This window comes from Oryx dammah, unplaced genomic scaffold (assembly GCF_014754425.2).
Source record: "Oryx dammah isolate SB20612 unplaced genomic scaffold, SCBI_Odam_1.1 HiC_scaffold_21, whole genome shotgun sequence".
NCBI lineage: Eukaryota > Metazoa > Chordata > Mammalia > Artiodactyla > Bovidae > Oryx > Oryx dammah.
The window spans coordinates 46,540,763-46,567,873 of NW_024070205.1; the positions used below are offsets into that span (position 1 = coordinate 46,540,763).

Here is a 27,111-nt window from a genome sequence, read left to right on the forward strand (position 1 = left end):
TTTTTGTCTTTTGTTTCTGAAGACATTCATTTGTAAGTCACCTTTACCAGTCACTCATGCCAAAAACTACATTCTGCTCATAGGAGTTCTTAACAATATTCATTTGAACAACCATGGAGTTATTCTGGCAATCGTCAAACTCTGTCAAATGGTACACGTCCATATCTCCATTTATACCATCACTAACACTATCTTAACTTAGGCCATCAATGCCTTGCACATTAACTTCTAGAACAGATCACTAGTTAATCTCTAGGTTCTCTGCTCTCTCAAACAATTCTACAAATTGCCCTTAAGGGTAACCTTCTTTTAATATAGATCTTATCATCCTTTTCAAAAATCTGAAACATAAGTCTTATATATAAAATAATATGTATGCTTCTTAGCTGGCATTCAACGTCTCCTATTACTTAGCTGGCTTAGGATTATCTTCAATTTGGTCATCCATTAACTATATACCTTTATATCTTAGACTCGGACAAACTTCACCCAACCCCTTTTTTTTTCATGCTATTTCTTTTCTCTTTTCAACCTCCAGTAAATTCCTGTTGCAGACACCCTTTTAAAAATAATTTATTTATTCATTTATTTGGCTGTGTCAGGTCTTAGTTACAGCAAGCAGGTTCTTCCAGTTGCAGTGCTGGGATCTAGTTCCCTGACCAAGGATCAAACCCAGGCCCCCTGCACTGGAAGCATGAAGTCCTAGCCACTGGACTACCAGGGAAGTTCAAACTTCACCCTTTCTACAACCCTTCTACCACTCTGCCTGACAGCAGCTCATGCAACACCTTTGCTTCTTTCCTCTGACTCTGAACTCTCTGAGGACACTCATGTCTAAGTCATCTTTATACTTCACTCATGCTAAATACTACGTTCTACTCACACGAGCTGCTTAGGAATTCTTTATTGAGTGGATGGGAATTACATGTGGAGGGGGATTATACAATACATGAAAAAAACTTATGCAAACATAAACTTGATCCAAAACAAAACTGCAGAGGCGTAAAGGTGCTGGTTTAGTAATATAGCTCTAAAATCTAAGCAAAAAGAGCATGACAAAGCATAAAACATTTTGTAATCAACTAAAATCACTATTATGCTTTTCAAATTTCTTAAGTGAAAGTGGTAGCCAATTTACAGAAATAAAGCATGTACTTCTCACATTCTATTTAGTTATTTGAAAATAAATTTCTGTACATTAAGAAAAGGTCAGTATTCTATAGGAACATTAAACATCAACATTAACTTTCTTTCCTCCTATACTTCCTATCCTCCCCTCTTACTTTTTTTAATATCTTAATAAACAAAAATAAAAATACTTTCTCTTCCTGTGAGATGTATGGGTGGAAAATATACCTTGAAAAATTAAATCCCAATAGCAAGTTTTATTAACATAATGCTACTAACAAACTGGAGGAAAAAGGCATAGAATCATTAGGTGTTAAATAGGCTAGCCTGAGAATACTAGTAGTATAGATAATAAAATATATACAGACAATATATACATTACAAGGGTAATAAAATACACATACTAACAAAATAAAACCAAGTGAAAATATAACAGACAGTTCTTAGTCACTTTCCCCTTTGTATCATAATTTTTTCCTGTTTAGGGACAGGGAAGTGGGTTTGGCCCAGAAGAAGGTGTTCAGTGTTCTAGATTAGGGTAGAGAGCTTAAGAGGCAAAGCCTCCTAAGAAAAAGCAGAACACTCTAGTTCCCTCGTGCACCCCTTGTGTTCATGTGGTGAGACTTCTCCATGGGGAGGGAAAACAATGAGACAACAGCAAGGCCTGTTGTTGCCAGCTGTGCCCACAAGAAAAAAATGTAGTATCAAGATTGTCTCATTGCAGGAGTTTTGTGGGCCCATAATAATGCGTGGAGTGGCTTCCCAGGTGAGGCTAGTGGTAAAGAATCTGCCCGCCAATGCAGGACACATATGAGATGCAGGTTTGATCCCTAGGTCGGGAAAGTCCCCTGGATGAGGGGATGGCAATGCACTCCAGTATTCTTGCCTGGAGAATCCCATGGACAGAGAAGCCTGGTGGGCTACAGTCCATGCAGTTGCACAGAGTCGGACATGACTGAAGCGACTTAGCACAACGCACAATAATGCATGGATCCCGAAGCACATACATGCCCAAACTCTAATCAGAACTGGCTTACAATGCTTCAACAATTATTGTCATTTACATGGCCAAAAAGTAATGTTTAAGCAACACAATGAGATTAGAAGGGCATGTTCTGCAAGAACTAAAAGCAACCACAAGTGAATAGTCATTGAACAACAACAAAAAAACTAAACAATAAACTAATGATCCAGGAAAAGAGAAACAATTCACAGAAGTCCACAAAGTAAAAAAAGATAAACATCATAAAATCGTCATAAAAATTTTTTAAGGAAGTTATGAATTATATATAATTTCTTTAATAAATGTTGTCAAGTATAAGAAAATTAGGACCTCAAACTAAAGGCAGAAATAATTTTAGCATGTACACAGTGAAAATGTTTAGGTAACGTGGCATACTGCAGTAAAATTTAATAACTTACAAACTTAGCAAAAAACCCTTAACTACTATAGCATATATTTGAATAGAGCCTCTATTTAATGGTCAACTGCAATGTTAGGGGTTAAAACTCACATCTGCAGCATGAATTTTACTTTTAATTAGGTAATCTTAAGTTTATTATAAACATATTTAATATTCAAAATAATATTCTCATTTAATTATTAAAGGATTGTACTAACTCAATCTAATGAACTCATGAAAGTACAAGTAATAATCTGCCTACTCTAATTCTCCCTAGAGAACGTTAGCAACATCTCTAACAAGTACATCTCTTTGGAAGGTAAAAAAATAAAAAATGTATCTGCACAATTCTCAATTATGTAGAGCTGATACTGACTACCTTTCAAAATTATATTAATTCATCAGCGTTTCTATCGGAAATAAGAAAGGCGAGTTCACCAAAATAAACTCTTTAATATGTAAGTAGCACTTGCATTAAAAAAAAAAAAAGGTAATGAGTAATACTATCAATAAAACTAAAGTTCTTAGTTCTCTGTGGATTTCATTTCTTGGTACAAAGTAAAAGCGAAATTTATTATCAAGTTGAAACAGTAACAAATAATTTCAACTCTTCAAGATAACGGATTAAAACCAACCTGGCTATTTCTTCTCGATGGGCAGTCCAATCTCGGATGTAGTCTTCCTGTTCTTTTATCCGGTGTTTGAAGGAAGAACTAGTAGGCATTGCTGACCCAGAGCTCTGCAATCGAGTCGTTTTCAGGGCTGGAGAAGTACGTAGACGGGTATGTTTAGGGGAATTACGGTTTGATCCAAATTCATCTTCTGAGGTGGAAGCATAATCAGTAGGAAAGCGCCTCCATCTTGAATTTACTAAATTAGTTTAATTATTAAAAAAAGAATTATTATGTTATCTTTTAAAAGAGAGAAAATAAAAATCATGATTTCAAAAACACCATGAGACCACACACAGCACAATTTTCAAAAACTGACATACACATAGTTTACAAAACCATTAAGTCTACTACTCCTTAAAGATAGAAACATCATACTTTGGTGAATTAAAAACAATGAAGAATTAAGAACAATAGAAAGATCACATTTTCTGTAGCATGGTGAGTAAACAAACATTCAGATGAAAAACTGACTAATGACAAACAACTAAGCAAGCTCTATTCATAAATGTTTAACTCAGGTACTATTTAATTGCAAATATTTCTCATTTAAGTGGCGTTATGGATTTTTTTTTTTTAATGACAGCAACAACAACAACAAAAATAAAATAAGGGAAAAGATTTCCTCATGCCACATGGACTTTTCAACATGGAGATGGTAAAAACCCTCTTTTCCCAACAAACAAATATGCATAATTCCTACTGTGGAAATTATGCCTTTATGGCAGAAAAAAAAACATTACCTCTGTCATTCAACATCCTGTTATGCTATGATTGGAAAAAATCTTTTTACACGGTAAAAACACAACAAAGCATCTTCAGTACAACTCTGCTGCTTTGACATTGAAAGCATACAGGTGAAAATAGACAATGGCAATAAAACCTACAAGGAGTGAAAACCTACAAAGGTATTCTCACAACCATTAACATTTATGGCACAGGAGATGCTGACAATAGTCACATTAAAGAAAGTGGTAATCACTCTCTTATTCAAGGTTAGTAAAGATTTTAAAAATGGTTTTGCAGACACATTTGAAAATTAGAAGACAAATAATGTAGACAGATCACTACTACTGTTAATAATTAAACATGCAAATAAAGTGTGAAGCATAAAGAGGTAAAAAATAGGGGGAAAATGGCTAATCTATGGAAAACTTCACAAGGGCAGGAATTATGCCTGCTTAATCCACTAACAGGTTCCTAGCACTTAGCAGTATCTGGCTAACAAATGTTTAATAAATATGTTTGAATAAATGAATTAATTCCTAGATACTGACCATTTCCTTCCTCAAAATAGGAAAACCTAATAAAAAAGCATGAGACATTTTTGGTGGCTAAACCTTAGCTTCTGATATAAGTTCCAACTGCTGTTACTATTAAGAGCTTTCTTTATCTTTCTCTTTTATAAAACAGGAGCTGACTCGAGGCTGGGTATTGGTGAAGTCTAGAATTCCCTTATCCTACTCCACTTGAATTTTATGCCTTTCTTGTCTTTCTTTTCTTTCATAAACTTCATTTCTGTGTAAGGCTCTGTAAGGCTGAGTTGGCATTCAAATAAGATTGATAATCATTGTTCCCAGAACTGCTTTAAGAACAGAGAAATCTATAATCAGGACTATATCATAAATCAGTGCCTACCCATTTGTCTGGATTTAAACTCTTATTTGATAGAATGAAACAGGCCCAAACTTCATGGCTTTCTGTAAAAGTATACACAAACACATATATGGAACTCCAGGTAATTAATCAGTTTCTTTTGAAAGGGTTATTAAAAATAATTTCTGATTTTAACATTAGAAGATAATTTATTAACACAAATAATACTTTTACCATGGTGGAAATTGACTAATTTCTAGACATTTGAACTGACCTTTAGACTTAAAAACAGCTTTAGGAAAAGTTAAGGAACAAGAGTAAGTAAGTTTTTCTTTTTTTTTAAAGAAACACAGCAAGGCAATTAGATATACAGCAAACAAATCTGTACCTTTTAATAAAGGTACTTCATTAAATGCTAAATGTTTTTTTTTTAATTTTGCTACCCTAGAATATGATTCATAAAAGGAAATCCATAAATAAAAAAGATCTTTTGTTAGATTAAATTTCCTGATTTTTGATTTGAAAACTATGTAACCATACCTATAACTGAAAATTGGAGAGGAGACAAAACCAGTAACAGAGTTTTAACAAACTGCAGAAGGTATGAAAACAGGTATTACAGAACTCAGGTTGTTAATATGGATGTAATTTAGAGAGAATGGCATCAATAACTGAGAGATTCCTTGGGTGGCAGAGCACATGAAAGCAGAATGAGAAAGTGAGAAAACAAGGGCTAAATGTCAGGTGACGTAAGTTACCAGGTGACAATATATTAGCTGAGCCCCGTTAGAATTTAAATTGTGCAATCTAAGTCTCCTGGTCAGAAAATCATTACCTTTTGGAGAAAAGGATAAAAGAAAAACTTCTTTTTCAAATGAAATTCATAAACTTTCCACCTGTTTTTTTATAAGTCTATCTAGAATCCAGCAAAAACACTGAAGTTTCTAATAACTTTTAAAAGAGGAGAAGCAATATTGGAGCCAGGTGGGAGGTACACTATCACGGGTGTAAGATGAGCTCAAGGATCGGGGAGACAGCCAATATTTTGGAATAACTGTAAATAAAAAGTAACCTTTAAAATTGCATAAAAAATGAAAAAAATAATATAAGGAAGGAGAGAAGGAAAATATAAAATAGATAGGACATGGCAGAAAATAAAAATGATTAGTAAGTCTTCAAATAACTAAAGGTTATCTCTACCAGTGGAAAGTATATCATACATGGTGTGCTATGAAGCAAAGCTTAATTTAATCTCTGAATGAAAAATGAGACAGGAAATGATGACTATTGGTGAAAAAGGGACTGTGAATGGGAGTTAAAGCCAGGACCTCTAACCTATTATTTGTCGAAGAAGTTCTCTCAATACCTTTGCGTTCTTAATCTTTGCTTCCAAACTATAGCAGCAATATATTTTATCTGAAGAAAAAATCCCTATAATCTAACTAGCTTTTGTAGAGGAAACCTCAAGTAAAAATGTTTTTAACTTTCCCCAGTGGCTACTTACTTCACAGAATTTTAGAATAAAATGACTTTGGACATGAGCTAGTTTAAATTCTTCAATCTATACATAAAAATTGGGCCCAGAAAGGTCCTGTGACTTGCTTAAATCAAAGTTTAAGCCAGATCTACTGACTCTCAGAGTGCAAAGCTCATTCCAAGTGCTTTAAAATTAAATAAATATTTTACTCAAAAAAATTTCAAGTTAGACTAATAAAAAAAAAGACATCCTAGAATTCTCATAGAATGATTGCTTTATGATTTTTACAGGGCTGAAAAATTTTTTTACTTTCTTCTTGAATTTTACCCTGCTTAGATAAAATTATTTAGAGAATCAAATGTAACTTTATATTATTAGGTTCATTTGATATACTGGTACTAATAAGGCATTTCAGATAAATGCTTAAATTGAAAATCTGTGTTGAAGGTATCTAAAATGCCAATCTCTAAGGAGCTTCTTGGGTTGATGAGGTGCTGGACAGCACATATAATAAAATGAGAAAAAGTTCTAAGATGGGCTTATTTTCTAGCTAACCTGAAAATTATTCTAGTTATGTTAGTTAAACAGGCTCATTTTAGCTATAAAATTATACAACACTCCCTCTTGTGGAAGTAATAAACTACTACATTCATCAAGAAAATATAATATTCATGATGTCTAAATAATTTAAAAGGGGAAAAAGAGTTATTAGGATCATTTATCTGAGACTGCTTTGATTTCTTTTACTCTTAACCAAAACTTTGCTGACATCAAAACACATCATTATCTACAGATGTAACAAATAAATTTCAGAAGACAAACACTACATTTTTATACCTAGATAAAAATATTTTTGTGGGAAATTAAGCCACAAACACGTTTAATATGTATGAGCATGTAACAATAAGATCACGGTGTTCTGTATTGGTCTTTGACTTGAGAAGAAATTAACTCAACCCATGCATGTGCAAGAGTTAACATCATCATCTATAAATTTTGAGGATTAGAATAAAAATGGGAAAGCAAACAGTCTAAAAAAATTTTAAGGACATTAACATGATTTTTGAAAATTTTAGAATGTATACTTAAAACATAATGAAAACCAACTGCCTTACTTTGATAATTCAGGGTGAAAGTGAAAAAATCAGTCACACAGTTGTGTTCGACTATTTGTAATCCCATGGACTGTAGCCTGCCCAACTCCTCTGTCCATGAAATTCTCCGGTCAAGAATACTGGAGTGGGTTGTCATTTGCTTCTCCAGTGGATCTTCCTGACCAAGGGATCAACACAGGTCTCCTGTACTGCAGGCAGATTCTTTACCTACTGAGCCATTGGGGAAACCTTACTTTGGTAATTCAGGGTACTTAGTTTTAAATATATCTTATTAAAATAAATCTGGATATTTTAATATAACTTCATATTGAAGGATCATTGAAAAAAATTTTGAAGGGTTGGGTGGAGGGGTGGACTAAACTCCTAAAAGCATATTACATCAGAATTAAAGAAGCATAGAAGAAATCTTACTCTTAATTTTGCCAAATATGAGATTTCCATTCTATTTTTATCATATTCATTTCTTGGAAAAGCTTTTCCTAACACAGACTAAAATATATACTTTGAAGCTTTACAGAATTATTTTTATGTATTCTAGTTTGGATAATTTCACAGGTTCCAAGGTCAGGCATTTTTAAGATTTTTAAAAGTTTATAGTATGCTTAGCAACACTGACAAGGAGGTTTCACATTCTTTTAAATATTTCAAAAGCTAGGAATTTTTATTTCCTTTCTCTATTTAAGATTTATAATTGTATTATATAGAAATGTTGTAATTACTATTTACCACATGTAACTATTTCAGTATGTTACCACTGACTGAAAGATCCATGTCATTGTCCTAGAATATAAAACTGGAAATAGGCATCTTAAAAGAATCTGAATATATAATCCAGGAGCACAATGTGGCTTTAGGCTCAAAAAGGTGGGCAAGAGAACATGAACTTGGTAAAACGTCATAATTAAAAGATTATAGTGAATAATATCAAAATATTTATATTGTATATTGGTTGTATATATACTCCTGATAATAATCCAATAGTTTAGCTGTCCTCTAGAAGTCTGCACGAGAGTGGAGTCTGTTTCTCAGAGCTAGACTGACTGTGGTAGAAAAAGCAATAGGCTGGGAATTAAATGCCTTGGATTCACAACCTGTTCTTGATATATGTATGTGACCAGGCAGGTTATTCCATCTCTTGGCTTTAGTTCTCTAAACTGAATAACCCTTCAAACTATTAAATTCAATGATGTTAATCATTTAATATACTGCTAGTAAGTTTGAAGAAGGCCAAAGTCACACACCTCAGTGTGCCCTAGGAAATTTCATTAAGTAATTCAAGGTACTTTTTGGACACAGAAAGATGCATGTTTATCAAGTTCTGTATTCAGAGAAGAAGAAAACAAAATATAGGCTAAAATATAGAATTTGAAGACATATTTAAAGACATACATACACATATATGTAAGGACATATATATTTTATATATTTATATATATATATAGCATCTTATAGCTGTTTCTTAGACTTACTAGAAATAATCATTTGGTTTGCATCTCAAATAAGTCCCTCGGTTAAACATTGAGAATAAAATCAGATTACTCATGTGTTAAGAGCTAGACAACTAGTATAGAAGGAAAAGTTATCAAGAGTTTCATGCTACATGGTAATCTGCAACTTATGTTAAGACAGGAGAGCACGTAGACGTTTTCATGTACTTAAATAGACTTGCGGTGAGGAAACAAGCACTGTGGCAGAAGAAACCGAATCAGAGTACACACGGCAGAATGCAGCACAAAGGAAATGTGAACTGAAGAAGCAGAGCCATGTGGAACACCAGGTAACAGTGGGTTAGCATAAATCAAGTGAGAGTAGTTTTCAATACTTGGCAACAGACCCACTATCCACCAACCAAAGTCTGAAATGTAGAAACAAGGAGAACAGGAGTAATAAAGGAAATGTCACCTCTTCTTCTGGAATCTAGACTTTACATTATCTATCCTCAGCTACGCCCATGAGGATTACCATCACCTCACCCACAGACCAGAGATGGAAATGTGAATGGAATGGAGGAAAGCAGCCGTGAAGAGAGCAGGAACAGAAAATGAAAAAAACAACACATGCAAAGTACCACTGGTTTTGGGTTTTGTAGGCTGAATGGTGACAGAAGTAAAAAATTTAAAAGAAAAGACTGCATACCAACTTTCCCTTTACTCTTCACTCAAGATTTAGGGCTCACTTAGGTAGCCGACAAAAATGAATCTTTAAGTCCTTTAACAGCGGGTTTCCCCTCAACTGTCCTTTTTCAGCCACACCCACGTGAGGCTGATTATGAAGCAGTAAGACCAGGTTTACAGGATACACACAAATATCTGTCTTGCTACTCTTTGGCCACACATGTATTTTCACTGGCTACAGCTCTGAAAATGGAGTATATACACAGACGAATATGACTGAGGCAGTTAATTCTAGTGGGAAGAAAGTAGCTCTTGTAATGATCACAATCAGTGACAGCTAATTACTACAGTTAAATGACAGGATGGCACATTATGAGGTAATGCCCATAACCAGTTAAATTTCTATAGCCCAATTCTGCCCATGTGCTTAGTGACTGTCTCACAAATCCATCTTCTTCCACTGAAATAAATTCAAGTATTAGTTTCCGCCCACCCCAATCATAAATCGATTTAACTTAATAAAAATTAGACATTTCAAAATAAACAGGAAAAGGGTAAAACTCATTTTTCATTTAGTTCTGAAAGGAGCAACAAAAAGTATACTACTGTTCTTCAGATTCACAAGAACTTAGAATTATGTTAGGATATTTAAAAGTTGAACATGTTTTCAGAAGCACAATATTCATTTTTATTATACAGACCAGATAATAATTCCTAATCTAATTCTGACACACAAAACAAAATATCTCACCAAGTAGACAATTAAAATTCTCAAACTGGTTCAATATACTTCAAATTTTGAATTCACTATTTTGTACCAGGACTTTAAATGGAAATGTATATAACTTCTGAATTTTCCTCCTGGTGGCTCAGAAGGTAAAGAATCTACCTGTACTGCAGGAGACCCAAGTTTGATCCCTGGGTCAGGAAATCCCCTGGAGAAGGGAACGGCAAGCCACTCCACTATTCTTGCCTGGAGAATTCTATGGATAGAGGAGCCTAGTGGGCTACAGTCCATGGGATCGCAGAAAGTTGGACACAACTGAGCAACTGACACTTTCACTTCACTTTCAAGCTAACTAAAGTGACTTTTAAAGGAACAAAACCCTCTACAGTATGATCTTTCTGCTGAAAATTTTGGGAATCGACACTAACAATTTTTCAAAGAAGTCCCAAAACATAAAAGAAATACACTAATATAAAAAGTCTGGATCCAATTTACCTGAAGGAGAGCCATGTGCTGAGGTCATACTTTTGACCTTGGAGTCGGATAGTCGAGAGATACTGTTAGCTCTAATTCTAGGAGAAAATTTATCTGAAGGTACTAATCTGGCTCCACTTCTAATGATGGCTTCTGCGGTCCGTGAAGAGGCACTACTTCTAGAGATCGTTGCTTCAGAGTCACTGCGAGCCGATAATGAGCCAAGCCTTGTTCTACGAGGCTGAGCCAACAAATCAATCCTAGAAATGTTACGCCTTCCTGTGGGAGGTTTGGATGTCGAACTTGTTGTGGACACTTCAGAAGCAACAGATGCTTTGTCAGCATCAGCAAGTTCACTGTCCGAAGCTTCACCAAGTCGGGCTCTGCGCAAGAGGGAAGTCCTGGTAGGTCGTGGCCTTGGGAGAGTGGTAGATTTACTGGACGAACCAGGTGCTCCAGGAGAAGTCTTGGATTTAGTTACTTTACTTCCTTCTAGTTTGGAATGTGCGTGCTCATCAGTTGAGGTAAGTGGAGTCCTTCCATGAGATTTACAAGAGTAAGTTTCCTGATCAGATGACATAACATCAGAGATGGCCGAGTGAGGTACACTAGAGGTTTGGTCATCGTCTGTTAAATCTACTGAAGGCTGCCTTATTCTTCCACTGGACTGCACAAATTTACGACCCTCTGCCCGAGAACCTATATCTGCAGAACGACTTTTTGTTTTTTTTTCAATTTTCTCCCTAGCACCCGAAGATGACGACTTTGTAACATCTTTGGAAGGAGAACCTGTGGAACACCTATCTTTATAGAGACTAGTGAAACTCTTTCGCTTTTGGGTTGACTTTCTTTCAGTCTCTCCAGTAACCAGACTGATGGTACTAGCTGTGTCCACATCAGATTCGGGTGAAATGGAGTTGTCTCTGTTATAACTGGGAGTATCTGGGCCTTCATCAGTTTTAGTATCTTCACGCAGTTTAGCTTCTAGAAAAGCCATTACTGCTTCTGTGTCTTTTAGAATAAGGGTTGTGTCCATACTAGAATCAGTATCCATAGAATCACTTCTTTCTCTTATTCTGCTGGCTGTTGTTAATGCTAAGGAAGGGGGTGTTGATGAAGGCTGTTTATTTATATGGGGGATAAGTTCTATGGGTATGTTGGGGCTAGGTTTTTCTATAGTGAAGCTTCCTTGTCGCACTAATGACTTGGAGGATTCCTTCTTGTCTCCTCCCTTTGAGGTCTGACTTTTCAGAATTTCCTCAGCTTTTCTTCTCTTACCCTCGTTTTGTATTGCTCTTTCTCCTTTGCCTGCAGAAAGTCCTGGAATTTTTTCTTGAGGCTGTGACTCCTGCTTCAAAGACTCCTCCCTACATCTATCTATCTGACCCGCAATGTTTTTTGAAGAAGATAATTTAGTAGGTGTCCACTGTGCCTGTTCCTTTTGTTCTTGTTGCTGGATTTTAGCTAATGTTTGCTTTACCAAAGAAGCTTCCTTATCAGTTTCACTTTTCTCCTTTCCAGAGTAAGAGCTGCCTAAGTGAAGCAGGGTTTTACTATCTCCACCATTTTTAAGAGTCTCACCATTTACCGCCCTGTTCATTTTACTCAAGGCTCTGTCAGCGTCTTGTTTATCTTTCTGGTATACCTGTGCAGGTGCTTCTTTCTCCTGAAGCTCCGTATCTTGCTTTTCTCCTATCTCTGACCTCTGTGCTATAACCTTTGCTCTGGAGCTCTCAAGAGACTTTTCTTCACTTGGAAGCTGGGGAAGGGTTCGTCTCCTTCTCTCTCCCTGACTAGCCAAGGAAGCTGCTGAGCCAGTACTTCTCAGTGAAATGCCAGATTCACTGATATCTGTATCTATAAAAGAAAACAACAAAAAAGGAACTTACTGGGGCAAAAATGTGAAAATAAAACAAATGTCATATTACCTTAGATTTTGAAGTTAGGAAATGGCTTAAGTATTAAGTAAAACTTTGAAGAAATAAGCCAACATTTTGACAGTATAATTGAAAAAGAAAATGCAACACTGAGATGCACAAATAGGTATATTACTAACAGGAGTCAAGAGAGCAAATTTTATGAGATGAAAATTAGGGTCATCTTATCTTAAACCTACATCTGTTGCTCTCTTTTTCTTTTAATGTCATTTATGGGAGAGAAGTTCACATTCTTGCTTTTGTGACTTGTCCTATCTGTGAAATTTCACTCACAAAAAATGGACTCTGCATAGTATATACAGAATTGTAAAAATCATATCTAATAAACAGTTTAGATGCTATACTTTGAATTACATAGTAAAGAATAATAATATACCTAATTTTTAATAAGCATCATTATCTACTGAAACAATGACAAGTCTGGATTTCCTAATGAAACAGAAAATGTAGAACTTTAACAATGTTTTCTCTTTTTTTTTTTTTATTTTATTTTATTTTTTTTAACAATGTTTTCTAAAAGAAAAAATTCAAAGTTAATTAAAAGATTTTTAACAATTGTAAGAAAGGAAAAAGCTGACAGGACTTGTCATAATTTCACAAACTGAGTTATTTTTAAATTATGATCTTCTGGTATATTAAATCCTCAAACTGAGAAGCTGATGGGAAAATATAGAACTTCAACATCTCCATGTGAGAGATTTTGAGAATATTACTTAAGGAGTACTTTCCTGTTTATAAATGAAATGTATTTCTGAGAAAAAGGATCTTTTTAGGGAAATATAAATTGACATATAAAGCATTTAAATCTTTTGGGTCTAAGTGGAAAAAAGATACTAGATATAGCTTCTGTGGTCATCCCTTTATAATTCTAAAATTTTAGCATCTAAATTTCATAGCTATACTATGGTTATAATGTAGAAAAATACTTAATAACTTACTAATGTAACTTTAATTTAGCAAATGATCATGTTATTTGGTTATGTCTTATCTCCACAGTACTACTTGAAGCACTAGACTTATTTAGTTACAGCTATTTTATCTTTCTGTACTTTTCTAGCATTTCTCACACTGTCCTGGCTCGTAACACACACTCAATGAATATTTGACAAGAACATTTTAAGTAGATTTATCAGCTTATCTAAGTAAGCTCATTTAGAACATGATGAAACAGGAATAAAATAATGAAAGACAAGTATTATTAATTTTTATAACAAGGGTAGAATTTTGCTTTCCACAGCTAGTAATACTTTTATAATGATTCTTTATAAATTTCTCTAGCCTGACTTGCTTTTTTGTCCCCCAAACAGTAATCAGTTTATGTGAACCAATCTGAAAATTATGCTATCTTTCCAAAGATTTTCAGTAATATTAAAAATTACTTCTAATTTTTATGATAAATTATACAGCTTTTCTACTACACTGCTGTGTACCTTGCTCAAATACTTGCTGACTAATGTTTACAAAATTCCTAAAAAGATTTTTGGTTGCCACAATAACCACAAAATAAATCTCTATTTCAATTTCCAGTGATAACACATCTAAGAAAATAGATTAAAAAACCACATACAAATTCTCCTGAGGGTTTTATTTTTTAATGAAGAATGTAATGAACTGAATTAAAATCATTAAGAGGCATCATAATTTTTGTTTTTTAAAGAGATTCTATATTTCAGTTCACAGAAATATAGTAAAAAGGTAGTAATAAAAATCATATTATACATTTGCAAAAGATGTATTTAGTAAATTAAGTTGTATTACATAAATTTTCTTCATTGAACATATGGAAAAAAGTGGCATTTAAATATTTGATGTGTTAGCGAATGGGAGAGTTAGGAACTATATTAGTCTTATTTTTAAATTTTCACATGTATATATGTTATATACATATAGTCATATATAAGTTTTTGTGAGTACACACACACACACACACACACACACACACACACACACACACACACGCTTCATCTACAAATTACCTCTATTTCCAGTTAGGGTTACATTAATGGTATCTGCAGTTTTAGTGAAAATAAAATCTATATATAGTAGCTTGAGACTATGTGAATATATTTATTTAGGTTTAATTCACTTCTCACTACACAGACTTAGCTTATAGTATTTTAAAAACTGATGTATGGTTCACAAAAGAAAAAAAAAAAGAAGGAAAGAAAATACCATGCTCTAAAGGAACAGGTACAGACAACTCCATTATTCTTTCTTCTTGATCATGCCTTGTATGATTGGCAGCCAAACTAGCCCATTGTGAAACCCAACGCTTGTTTCCAGATGAAGATGTACCTTCCTAAAGGAGAGAAATAAAAGAATGAAATGCTAGTCTGTCAAGTCTGTTCTCATGTTCAGAGAATTTCATTTAGTCATTAAATTCCCTTTAACATATCATATAAAGCAATATTTAAACCTCACATTGATATATTATCATTTGTTATATTTCCTTATATATAGATTTTCTAGGACATCTCTTTTAACTACATGATGATTATTGTGAATGTAGTAAAATTTTCTGTACTTATTAAGTACTAACAATGGTACTAAAATAAACTCTTAGAGCTTAAAATTTACTGCTGCTAAATAAACTCAAGTGTACTACAACAGCTTCATGGCTACCACAGAAAAGTTAGTTCTACTCCATTCTATAGAACAGACAGTCTAAGACCTATTTCTAAGTTGTTCTTCAGTCCTTTAAATGATTCCATAAATCAGACTGGTTCCATACTCTCAGGGCATATTAAAATCTACCAGGTCATGTCTTCAGGGATTTAAAATACAAGCCCAAAGCTTTAGGCTTCTTTCTACAATACTTAGTATTTCCAGAAGAAGCTAGAAATCACTCAAATCTTTAAGAATTTTTGTATAACCAGTCTGAACATAGACCTCTCCCATCTAGATCTGTCTTTAAGGCAAATGATTAGTCAAGTGTGAAACAGAATTTAATTCATGATATGGTTCCATATATATGGATTATATATTGGTAATTCTTAAGCCCAGGTCAGTCTATGTATTTAAGATGGAAGATCTAGGTGTATAGAAAAAAATGTTTCCTCACTAGAAACTTAAGTGAATGCTCAGTACTGAATCTGTAATAATAACTAAGAATTGGAAAGCTCTGATCAAATTTAATTCTGAATTATCTCAGAAAGCACTTTATTAAAAGTGTCAAATGACAGTCTAAAAACATAAATATTTCATAAGACTATATACTATATGATTTCAAGAATAATGGATTAAAATAGTAAGTTGCATACAAGTGACATACATACAATAAAGCCTAAAGATACCAAAGCCTGCTGAATCTCTGAATTCTTGCCAAGATTTTGTGGGAGTTGTTCACAGTTCTGAGACTGAAGGAGGTACCAGAGCCATTCACATCATTCTAGGAATACCCACAACAGAATGGGTTTCAAAGACACACATTTATGTAGACCCAGTCTGTGAAGACTGTTCTAATGGCTAGTTTAGATAGTTCCTTCAAAGGCAGGTACATACTTGGGCTATATATAAATTTACTTGGCATGGGCTGAGGGGATAAAGAGGAGAAGAGGGAGTCCAACAAGTTCACAGTCACCAGGACCCTTTCTAAATTAATCAAAATACCAAAACACTGCTTTGAGTAAGTATCACTTGCTTTCAATAAGTAAATTAAGCATCTTGAAAAATATCAAAATAAAATTGTTTTGACAGTTTTCAGGAAATAGCAGATCATAAAGGGAAAAATTTTATATTAATAAGCAAATATATATCTGAACTTAGTTGACTATAAAGAATACATTTCACACAAATACTTCATTTATATTTTTTTTATTTATACCTTAGGATTTAATTTATATTTAATATATATTTACTATTTGTATATTTTAAATTAACTCATTTTTCGGTAATATAATGAATTACCTGAATTATAATGAAAGGTAATATAATGAATAAGAGAAAGGGTTAACACATCAAAGCTCTTTAAGGTTCAAATTCTGGCCTCACAAGGTATGAGTTTCAAGACCTTGACCAAGTTAATTTCTACAGACTTCAGTTTCATTATTTGTAAAATGGTATGCAGAAAGCTTCGACTGAATGTTAGATCTTGTTAGTTGAATAAATTATAATACTTCTCAGTCATATATATTTTTTTACATTTCTTCCAATATATTAGTGTACAATGAAATTCTAATAACATTTCTAGAAAAGGGATAAACATTTGTTGACTACAGAAATCTAAGACAATTACTCTGCTGGGTACTTTCTATCCTTCATATCCTTCCCTGTAAATAGGTTTTAGAAAAATACCACTTGCATAGATAAGAAAACTCAAGATGAGAAGAGAGGAAACGACTGATTCAAAGGTACCCTGTTAGATGTGGCAGTTCTAGGATTTGTACTCCGGTCTTAGAAGCTCTACTATGCTACACTGACTCCGTAACTATCAACCAAGCCACCCTTTCTAGTTGCATCCTGGGATGCACTACAAGGGCACTTATTTAGGTTTTTAAGTTGTATGTATCAGGCACAACTTTGCATGATAGATCTTTTCATTCCAAATACATGACCTTCTAGTAAGTGTATGCAGTGGGTATATACATATATATACATATATATATATATACATACACATACTTTATCTCAATGTCAGAGATAGTGAGCATATAGCTCATTAACTGCTAACTGAAATTTAACATTTTCACTGACTGCCAAAAAAAATATTACAGTGTTTTACAAGAGGATATATTAACTGCTTAAAATAATATACAGCTGACCCTTGAAAAAAGTGAGGGCCGAGGGGGAATTGGAGCTCCAATCCACTGTGAAGTCAAAACTCCATGTATAATTTTGCAGGTGGCCCTCTGTATCCATGGTTCCCAATCCTTGGATTCAACCATGGATTGTGTACTACTGTAGTATGTATTTTGTGAAAAAACAAATCTGTGTGACAGTGGAACTGTGCAGTTCAAACCCGTGTGTTTCAGGGGTCAGCTGTAATTAAAAAATGATAAAAATTTATATTTTGTGCATGTAAAAAATGTGAGGAAGATGTGTATACCTCTGAGATGTGAAATCCAGGTGTACTCAGTGGTTTTCTTTCTTCCATGACTACTGCAGCAGAACTGAGAGCCCAATCTTTTATCAGATCTTTATGTTTTTCATTGATAATAGGCCTATTATAATCTTGATTGTCATCTACTCCAAATACCTAGGAGGAGAAAATTATTTTATAAATGAGATTCTGAGTAGCAGATTAATATGTGAGCACTGTCAGTAACTTCAGAGGCAAAAAACAGTATTTTAATTTCACAGGGAAGTTCAATAATGAGGGAAACCTGTTTAATCATAGGGTAACATCCAATAGGAGTAACAGCTGGAGATGAAAACAGGGCAGTGGTAGCTCACGTAAATGTAACCAACCTTTTTAAACATTTAGCAAATGTACCATTTGATAAATAAGAGATATTCAGGATATTACATTTGCTTTGTTAGAAGATGTTAATAATGTTAAGCATTTTAAGATGCCAAGTGTTAGGATGGAGTACCACACCACTTTAGCTTGTCTCTGCTTTTGAGAAGCATGCTGGAAGCTTAAAGCTTATGGTTGACTTTATCTGTTCCTTCCCTAACAAGTGCTTAATATTTACATACATGAATTAAATTTATACAAATAATTTTCTCAGGTACTAAATAACAGACTTTATTGTATGATCTTTGTATAAAATATACTATAATTCTTAAACTTTGTGTAGAGTGGAACATAATTTTTAAACTTAAAGGCCTTTGTTTGAAATGCAGATTCCTGAGTCTGTTCACACAGGTTAGTATTTTCAATAAGAAGGTTGTCTGTAGTCAACACTTCTGAAATATTCTAAACACAGAGACCAACAATCAATCATGAACCTTTAAGGGCAGTTACCTGAGTCTTACTCATTTATTGGCATAACTAAGGCTTTGAATTGACTGGGAAAAGTTTATAACTTTAAACTTTAACACTGTTTTACTCTTAAGTCTACTTGGTTGCCAATGGTTATTATTTATAGGTATTAGTTGTGGTTCTAATTATTAAAATGAAGAATGGTAACATGTGCTTGAATTAGCACTTTGTAAAAGAGAGATTTAGAATAAAATCAAAGAGCCTTCATTTTCTACAAAAATGGAAAAAATCTTTAAGTTAAACTATTTTCTAGAAAACTTTTTAATGATATGGTACTTTTTAATGATAGCTGATAAATTCTGAAGTCTACATTTAGTAAAGCAAATATCAAATTTGTAAAATTCACTGAACTTGGAAATGTTACCACTAGATGTCATTGCTTAATATTCAATTCAAATATGACTGTACAGTTCTCAAGAATTATGATTTAATATTCTGTTGAACCACTCAGTATTCAAATATTCAAATATCCTTTGCTTTAAGAGAAAACTGGGTATTATTGTTTGACTATTAAATATGATTTTTTTAGTATACAGAAGGGAAAAACAAACCCATTTCATTTTGCCACACAGTAGAATTAGCAAGTTTAACAAGAATAGCAGTAAGACATACTAAATATATCTTTCCATGTGCTCTGCCTTCAACTCCACTTGTAAAGAAAGAAATCAGAACTACTAAGTTATGTGTGACTACCTTAAAATTTTAAAATTATCTCTAACTCAAGTCACTGAACTCCACATTTACTGAAGCTTATTTCCTTATGTGCATAATCACACAAAAAAATTACAACTCAAGTTTTTGAGAAAAAGATAAAAATAATCACATGTGATTACTTGTATGTTGTATCTCTCTGGCACGTTAATATAAAATTTACCTTCAGTTAATTTCTGATTTGATGATATTTAATTCTAATCCATACTCGAAATGGACTTCCAAAACTTTGATTTCCTTAAATATCTAAGCATCAGCAGTTCTGAATCTATTAAATCTCTTGAAATTGCTTCTGATGCTATTTTGAAATAATAATGAAAGACACACACAGAGAGAACTAATATTTTTAGGGAAGGGGACTGAAACTGTACAGAAAGTGTAGTCACATGACTTCCTACAGATTCCTCTTAAAACATCAGAGCTATTAACAGCTATACACATATCTGTCAGAGAAGTAGCAATGTATTGATATTTTCCAAACAAGTAATACAGCCTGAGGTAATGCCTGCCATATGAGCAAGGAAGCCTTCAAAGTTCATACCTATATTTTTGATAGTTTTGAAAAATTAATGATACAAATAACTAGTTCAGCTTGAAATCTAAATTGTCATTTTCATGTCTCAGTATAAAAAATCTACAACTTTCATGTGAAAACAAAGCAGACAGAAATAGCTATACTCTGTGTACTTTAAAGCTATAGTACTTTGCACATCTAAAAAAGTACATACAATCTGACATGCATACAATAACTTAAACACAACTTGAAGGCTCTTCAAAGCAGAGACCAAGCTTGCTAGATTTTCTCTTTTCATTCTAGATTTTGTCCCCAAGTGATCGTCACTGAAATCACTAACTGCAAACAGTTATTCAACCTATCTGTACTTTCTCCTCCTCGATGGCTCAGTGATATTACACACATACTATGCTAACCTAGGCTCATGAATCTTTTCTCTTCCCCACTATGCAGGGCTCAATTAAACCCCCAAACTTGATAAAGTACAAAATCAGGGTGCCTCTCATTCAGCTAGAAACTTTTTTAGATTAGAAGTTTAAAGTGAGAAAGAAAGAAAGAGCAGATACCTGTCCAACTTTTGTATTTCCTAAGTGGAATCCTGCTCCTAAGTTTGTCAGTTTTTAATTTTTCCAAAGGGCATGGGGAAGGAGCGGGAGTGGTATGGGAACAGAAAATTTCTTTTTGAACTTGTACTCTCTGTGCTCTCTGGTTCCTTAGGGGCTGGGAGTGTTTTCATGTATTCTTCCCTATAATTCCCTTGATCCAGACAGATGCATCTCTATATGGGGGAGTGACCTGTGACTCCTCTAGGAGCCTCTAGGTTTAGGGTAAGAAGATAGAATTAGGGAACATGTTCTCAATCTTTTCCTTTGAATACGTACATGTGATATGTAGCATCTCACTTTGGGATTTCACAGCTATATCTCATTGGTTACTTTAAATAGTCTTAACAACTTGCTACTGAGGTATGGTAACATTATTTGTAGGTTGTGGGTTCACCATAGGGCATTTAAAAAATAAACAAACTATATATAAGCTCAGTTGCTCAGTTGTGTCCAACTCTTTGCGACTCCCTGGACTTTAGCCCACCAGGTCCCTCTTCCATGGTATTATCCTGGCAAGAATATTGGAGTGGGTTGCCACCTCCTACTCATATATATATTTTGTTGTTGTTGTTGTTGTTGTTGTCCTTGCTCTCAAGGAGCTGAGGTCTAAATCAGGAGCTTAGGGGAAAAGAAAAACAAAAAAACAGAATGCCATTTGAACCAAGCAGAGGTACTCTGTAATTAAAACAAAAAAGAACTAGGCAATATTTTTAGATTTTAGTTTTAAATTTAAATAAACTAAACATTCTTCAGGATGATAAAAGACTAGCATGTATAACACAAAGTGAGCCTATGAAAAGTTTGACCTTGATTTTTCACCACCATATTATCACTATAGTCATAATTAGTTAAAGGTTCAGACTATATTGAGAATGTCCAGTGTCTAATTCTGAAATCGGAAGTTGGAGAAGGGGGAATAATGGTATATCAAACCCAAGATAAACTTTCACGGGGGTAAATATTACACCTACTGAATACTTGAAAGAGGGATCAAATTACATTTGGTAACCTCAGACATAAGGTTGCTCACTTCTTGTGACAGAAAGCTGAGAGAAGTGTGAAAAAGGGTAGAGGAAGGGAGAAGACTTACGCATACAAACGTGATAATACTAATGCAGAGCAAAATAGCAATAGTCCTCAATGTATTAGTTTAAAATTTTTCCAAATCAGTTGAAATTCGTAATTTATTCTCCCACAGAAATGGAAATGGGGCTTCCCTAGTGGCTCAGACGGTAAAGAATCTGCCAGTCTCTATTAGTTCAAATCAACAGTAGTTTCTCATGGGTTATGGAAATTACTTGACACATGATAGTTGAAGAATTATGCAGAATGCTCGCCACTAACATCAGGGAACAAAATCAGGAAAATTTAATAGAAGTTGAACTTGCAGTTTTCCAAGAAAATCTAATTTCATTTTTAAAACGCAAAAGCCGACAAATTCAGTGGAATAAACGGTTCTGAACATTTAACACTGTTATTTCTATAACATATTTTTAACCAATTTTAAAATTTAAAATCAGACAAAGTTATAAAAGAAGAGCTCAGAACGGGGGTATGAGATATATATTATAATTCAGCATGATATGCAAATAAACACAAGTACATGCATGTTCATGGAGCACTATTCACGATAGCTGAAAGGTAGAAACAACCCAAATGTCCATTAATGAGTGAACAGATTAAAAAATTTGGTATATCCACACACCATTATTATTTTTTTATTATTCAGTCAAAAAAAGGAATGAAGTATTGATGCATGCTACAGCATGGACAAACATTGAAAAGACTATACAAAGTGAAAAGTAGCAAGTCATAAAAGGCTACATGCTATGAGATCCCATTTATATGACATGGCCAGAAACAGCAAAGCCACAGATGCAGAAAGCAGACTGGTGGCTGCCAGGAGCCAGAGGACAGATTGACTGCTTAATAGGCATGGGATTTCTTTATCAGGTGATGAAAATGTCCTGGAGTTACACAGTGTTGATGGTTGCACAACAACGTGAATGTACTAAAAATCAATAAACTGTATACTTCAAATGGCTAATACAGTAAATGTTACCTGAACTTTGTTGTTTAGTCACTAAGTCGTGTCTGACTCATTTGTAACTCAATGAACTGTAGCCCATCAGGCTCCTTTGTCCATGGGATTTTCCAGGCAAGAATACTGGAGTGGGTAGCCATTTCCTTCTCCAGGGAACCTTCCCAACCCAGGGATCGAACCCACATCTCCTGCATTGGCAGGTGAATTCTTTACCACTGAGCCACCTACCTGTTTATTTTTAAAGGCACCATCTAGAGTTCCAGAAAACATCTATTTCTGCTTTATTGACTATGCCAAAGCTTTTGACTGTGTGGATCACAACAAACTTGGACAATTCTGAAAGAGATGGGAATACCAGACCACCTGACCTGCCTCTTGAAAAACCTGTATGCAGGCCAGGAAACAACAGTCACAACTGGACATGGAACAACAGACTGGTTCCAAATAGGAAAAGGAGTATGTCAAGGCTGTACATTGTCACCCTGCTTATTTAACTTATATGCAGAGTACATCATGAGAAACCTGGGCTGGAAGAAGCACAAGCTGGAATCAAGATTGCCAGGAGAAATATCAATAACCTCAGATATGCAGATGACACCACCCTTATGGAAGAAAGTGAAGAACTAAAAAGCTTCTTGATGAAAGTGAAAGAGGAGAGTGAAAAAGTTGGCTTAAAGCTCAACATTCAGAAAATGAAGATCATGGCATCTGGTCCCATCACTCCATGGGAAATAGATGGGGAAACAGTGAAAGCAGTGGCTGACTTTATTTTTCTGGGCTCCTAAATCACTGCAGATGGTGACTGCAGCCATGAAATTAAAAGATGCTTACTCCTTGGAAGGAAAGTTGTGACCAACCTAGACAGCATATTAAAAAGCACAGACATTACTTTGTCAACAAAGGTCCGTCTAGTTAAGGCTACTGTTTTTCCAGTGGTCATGTATGGATGTGAGAGTTGGACTATAAAGAAAGCCGAGCACTGAAGAATTGATGCTTTTCAACTGTCGTGTTGGAGAAGACTCTTGAGAGTCCCTTGGACTGCAAGGGGATCCAACCAGTCCATCCTAAAGGAGATCAGTCCTGGGTGTTCATTGGAAGGACCGATGTTGAAGCTGAAACTCCAATATTTTGGCCACCTGATGCAAAAAGATGACTCCTTTGAAAAGACCCTGATGCTGGAAAAGACTGAGGGCAGGAGGAGAAGGGGACGACAGAGGATGAGATGGTTGGATGGCATCAGACTCAATGGACATGGGTTTGGGTGGACTCTGGCAGTTGGTGATGGACAGGGAAGCCTGGCATGCTTGGTTCATGGGGTCACAAAGAGTCGGACACGACCGAGTGACTGAACTGAACTCAAAGGTACCATCTGACCTTACCTTCTTCCTTTTCATCTGTCTGGGTAAATCTCTGTCCTTTCCCAGAACCTACCCTACATCCTTGATTCTTCCTATTCTTTTGGACTTTTATAGCCACCTTCTTTTCCTTTTTCATCACTGTTTTGCATTCTCTTTTTATTAGTTCCTCCTTTTGTATATTCAAATCACACTCAGTTCTTATCTAATGCTTCTATAGTTAAAATGTCCAGTTTCTCTCCTTTTTATAGCTTAATTCATTGTCATGCATTCTTTTCTTTCATACCTAAAATCTGGCTGCTCATCAATTACTATCTTATGCTTTCTTTGCCAAACAGACTTTTAAGCATTAAGTGCTTAAGTGGGTATTAATAGAAACTGAAAAGTATTTCTAGATTTCTATTAATCAAAGCAATCCCCCTGAAACTTACACATTTCTTCTGATGCAACTAAGTCTTTTGCAGCTTTCATATTTCTCATTACAAAGAAAAACTTACAAAACACAGATTTTAAATTATACATTTTAACAAGTTATTTTGGAATCAAGATATAAACAAATTTCAGCACATAAAATATAGGAAAATCTGTTTGTGGAGGCCTTACTGCATTTAATCAATCTATAAATTCACTGAAATAAATTAGCTAACATATAACTAACCACATATAAATATTGATAAACATAAAAATCAAGTCAATATTTTTTCTTTCTCATTTATCCATTCACAAGATAATTACTGAGTGTCTACTACATACCAGGCACTGTTCTAGGCACAAGAAATACAAACATGATGAATACAAATGAGATCATTCTAGAAAGGACAGAGAGAAAATAAACTAGCTAGAGGTAAGTTCTATAAAGAAATCACGGTAGTATTATAGGAGGGTAATGCTGGGGCTATTTTATAGATAGAGTGGTTAAAGAAAGCCTCTGAAAGTAAATTATAAGAAGGAGGTAGGCATGCAAAACTAAACCAAAAAACCACACAGGGAAGAGCTTATTAGACTAGGGCACAGTAAGTGAAAAGCCCCTAAAAACCAGGAAAATAAATAAGATCTCTTATAGTGGTAGAAAAAGGAAAATCGGGGCAAACCTAGTAAATCTTAAGCTTTTAACTGAAAAAAAGGTGAGGGTTTCCTTATGAAGCTTTGGGGGTTAATACAGCAGTAAAGAGTTTCTTGTAACTAAGAAGGGCATGGAGTGTTAAAAGGGGGAGAGGAGCATCAACAGAGTGACCAAAACTGAATTCTCCTAATACAAAATTGTTTTTTAAATTGTTCAGTGAAGAGACAGCAGGAAAGAAGATTAACATAAAAGAAAAAAAAATCAAGCTGTCAGAATTTACCTGTTAAGAACCACTATTTGCTTCAGCCCTTATAATAACTCAGATTATTTCTGGATTAATAGGAATTAGAAAAAAAATATTAAGTCAAATTCCAAATGCAGCCTCTATTATCAAGGTCCTCTTCTACTACTCAAGGCTCTTCTCTGATCTCTTTTCCTTTAGTTCCCAGACACCTGACTGGGTATGGGTGGACTCTGCACATACCTCCCTCCTCTGTTCTAACAGGCTCTCTTTACCTAGGTTTTGACTCTGCTTTATCACAGTTCCCTGGCTCTGACTTGAACCTAGTCTAGAATCTTGCTGTGAATGTCACAGAGTTTGGAATATCTTCATTCCAAATTGCTTATACCTGGATCCAAGTTCTCAGCACTGACTTCCTTTGGGATGTCTCACTGCTGTCGATGTTCCTCATTTTGTGTTTCCAGTCCTGTATAGTTCTCCTGGTTCTGGATTCTTCCCTACCACCTGCTGCCTACAGAATCAGCACTGATAGATACAAGGCCCCATGAAGGGAGAGGATATGCTAATAAGAGGCATTGGGGGAATCAAAACTCAGGAAAGAAGTATCTGGTAGAACTGGTCCATGGTATGAAATTTATGGAGAAGAAAAATACTTTTTTCAAAAGAAACTTCAGCCCTCTACAAAGACCAGTATTTTTTCTTTTCATTTAATATTTGGCTTTCTGTTTTCACTACAAGTCTTTCTCATTTAGCCTAAAAGTCTATAAAGTAGCCCTGACAGTATCCTCCTCTTCCCTTAGCAGTGTTTTGGATGAAGGAGTGGGGGAAAGAAACTGGTACTATGATGGGTTCTCTAGGTTATTATAGGGAAGTCAAAGGAGGGAGGTCTAGGGGAGGCTATCATTGCAGCAGAAGATAATTACCTTTAATCCAGGCAGTTAACAGCACTTTCTTATTATAGCACATCTCCATGTAAGCTTAGATGTAAAACTTAAGAGTTCTTTATGAATAACAGACATTTGCATTAATATTATAAAAAGTAAATTTGGGGACAAAGCATACAATAAGTTTTATCTACTGACAAACACACAACACAGAAGTATAAACCAAAATGCTGTAATCCCGTAACTTGGAGGTTGGGGCAGAGATATCTCAGTGCCCTTGAATTACATAACAGTACAACTGACACAGAAAAAGATAATGGCATTATAGCTTGATCATGTCTTTAAAGAGATCCTACTTTAACAGTATGCAACTTCTCCTGAGTTGCAAGGCAAGTATACGTTCTGCTTTATCGTCTCTAGACACAGAAATACAATGTACTTTGGGGAAAAACTGAAAAGGCATTCTAGCGCTTATCATATTTAATGTCAGTGTATCATATGAAACTGCTGCTTACTCACTTTTATTATTCTGTCTTTGATTCCAAGCTGCTATTGTTCTGTTGGTTTTCTCTTACTCTTACGTTTGATCCTCCTTTACTCACTTTTTTTCCTTTGTCCACCTATACTGGTGTTGCTAAGAATTTTGTACTTTGCCTCTTCTTACTTTTATACACTCTTTCCAGATGATCTCATCTGTATTTTGCATTCACAGCTACTCTCTTGTAATCCCAAAAATGTTATTTTAGCCCAGATCTCTTACCTAAGATCTAGACATTTATATTTAACTGACTACTGGACATGTCAGTAGCTTTTTAATCACCTTTTCTGCTTCCAGCCTTTCCAAGTTTCAATCCATTCTTCACACTTATGACAGTGATTTGCATGTCACTGCCATGTCACTGTTCAATGATTCACAACTGCATTCAGCATTAAAAGAAAAACAAAAACACTAAAGTCCTTAATACGCTATGGAGAGGCCATCAATGTCTAGTCCAACCTCATCTCTCTGAAAGTAACTGTGGTCCTCTGAACAAGGCCTCTACCCTCCTGGGCTTTTGAAAAGATTGCTCCATATTTTTGAAAAACTCTCCTTGACCATGCCTATTATGGGAGTAATGCCGTATGTTTC

General features: G+C 34.7%; 1 protein-coding gene across 11 annotated transcripts in view; it reads right to left on the reverse strand.

The window, feature by feature from the left end:
- The window catches only part of CEP170 (centrosomal protein 170), a 136,555-nt gene that overhangs the window by 21,221 nt on the left and 88,223 nt on the right, over window positions 1-27,111 (reverse strand). For 9 of the 11 annotated variants that reach the window (XM_040263585.1, XM_040263581.1, XM_040263580.1 and 6 more), the window contains 4 exons: window positions 17,687-17,836; window positions 14,815-14,941; window positions 10,727-12,562; window positions 3,167-3,401 (listed from right to left, as the gene is read on the reverse strand). In XM_040263585.1, the coding sequence (XP_040119519.1) occupies window positions 3,167-3,401; window positions 10,727-12,562; window positions 14,815-14,941; window positions 17,687-17,836 (2,348 nt within the window). The remainder of the gene's footprint in view (window positions 1-3,166; window positions 3,402-10,726; window positions 12,563-14,814; window positions 14,942-17,686; window positions 17,837-27,111) is intronic. The other 2 variants (XM_040263584.1, XM_040263590.1) reach the window with 1 other exon arrangement.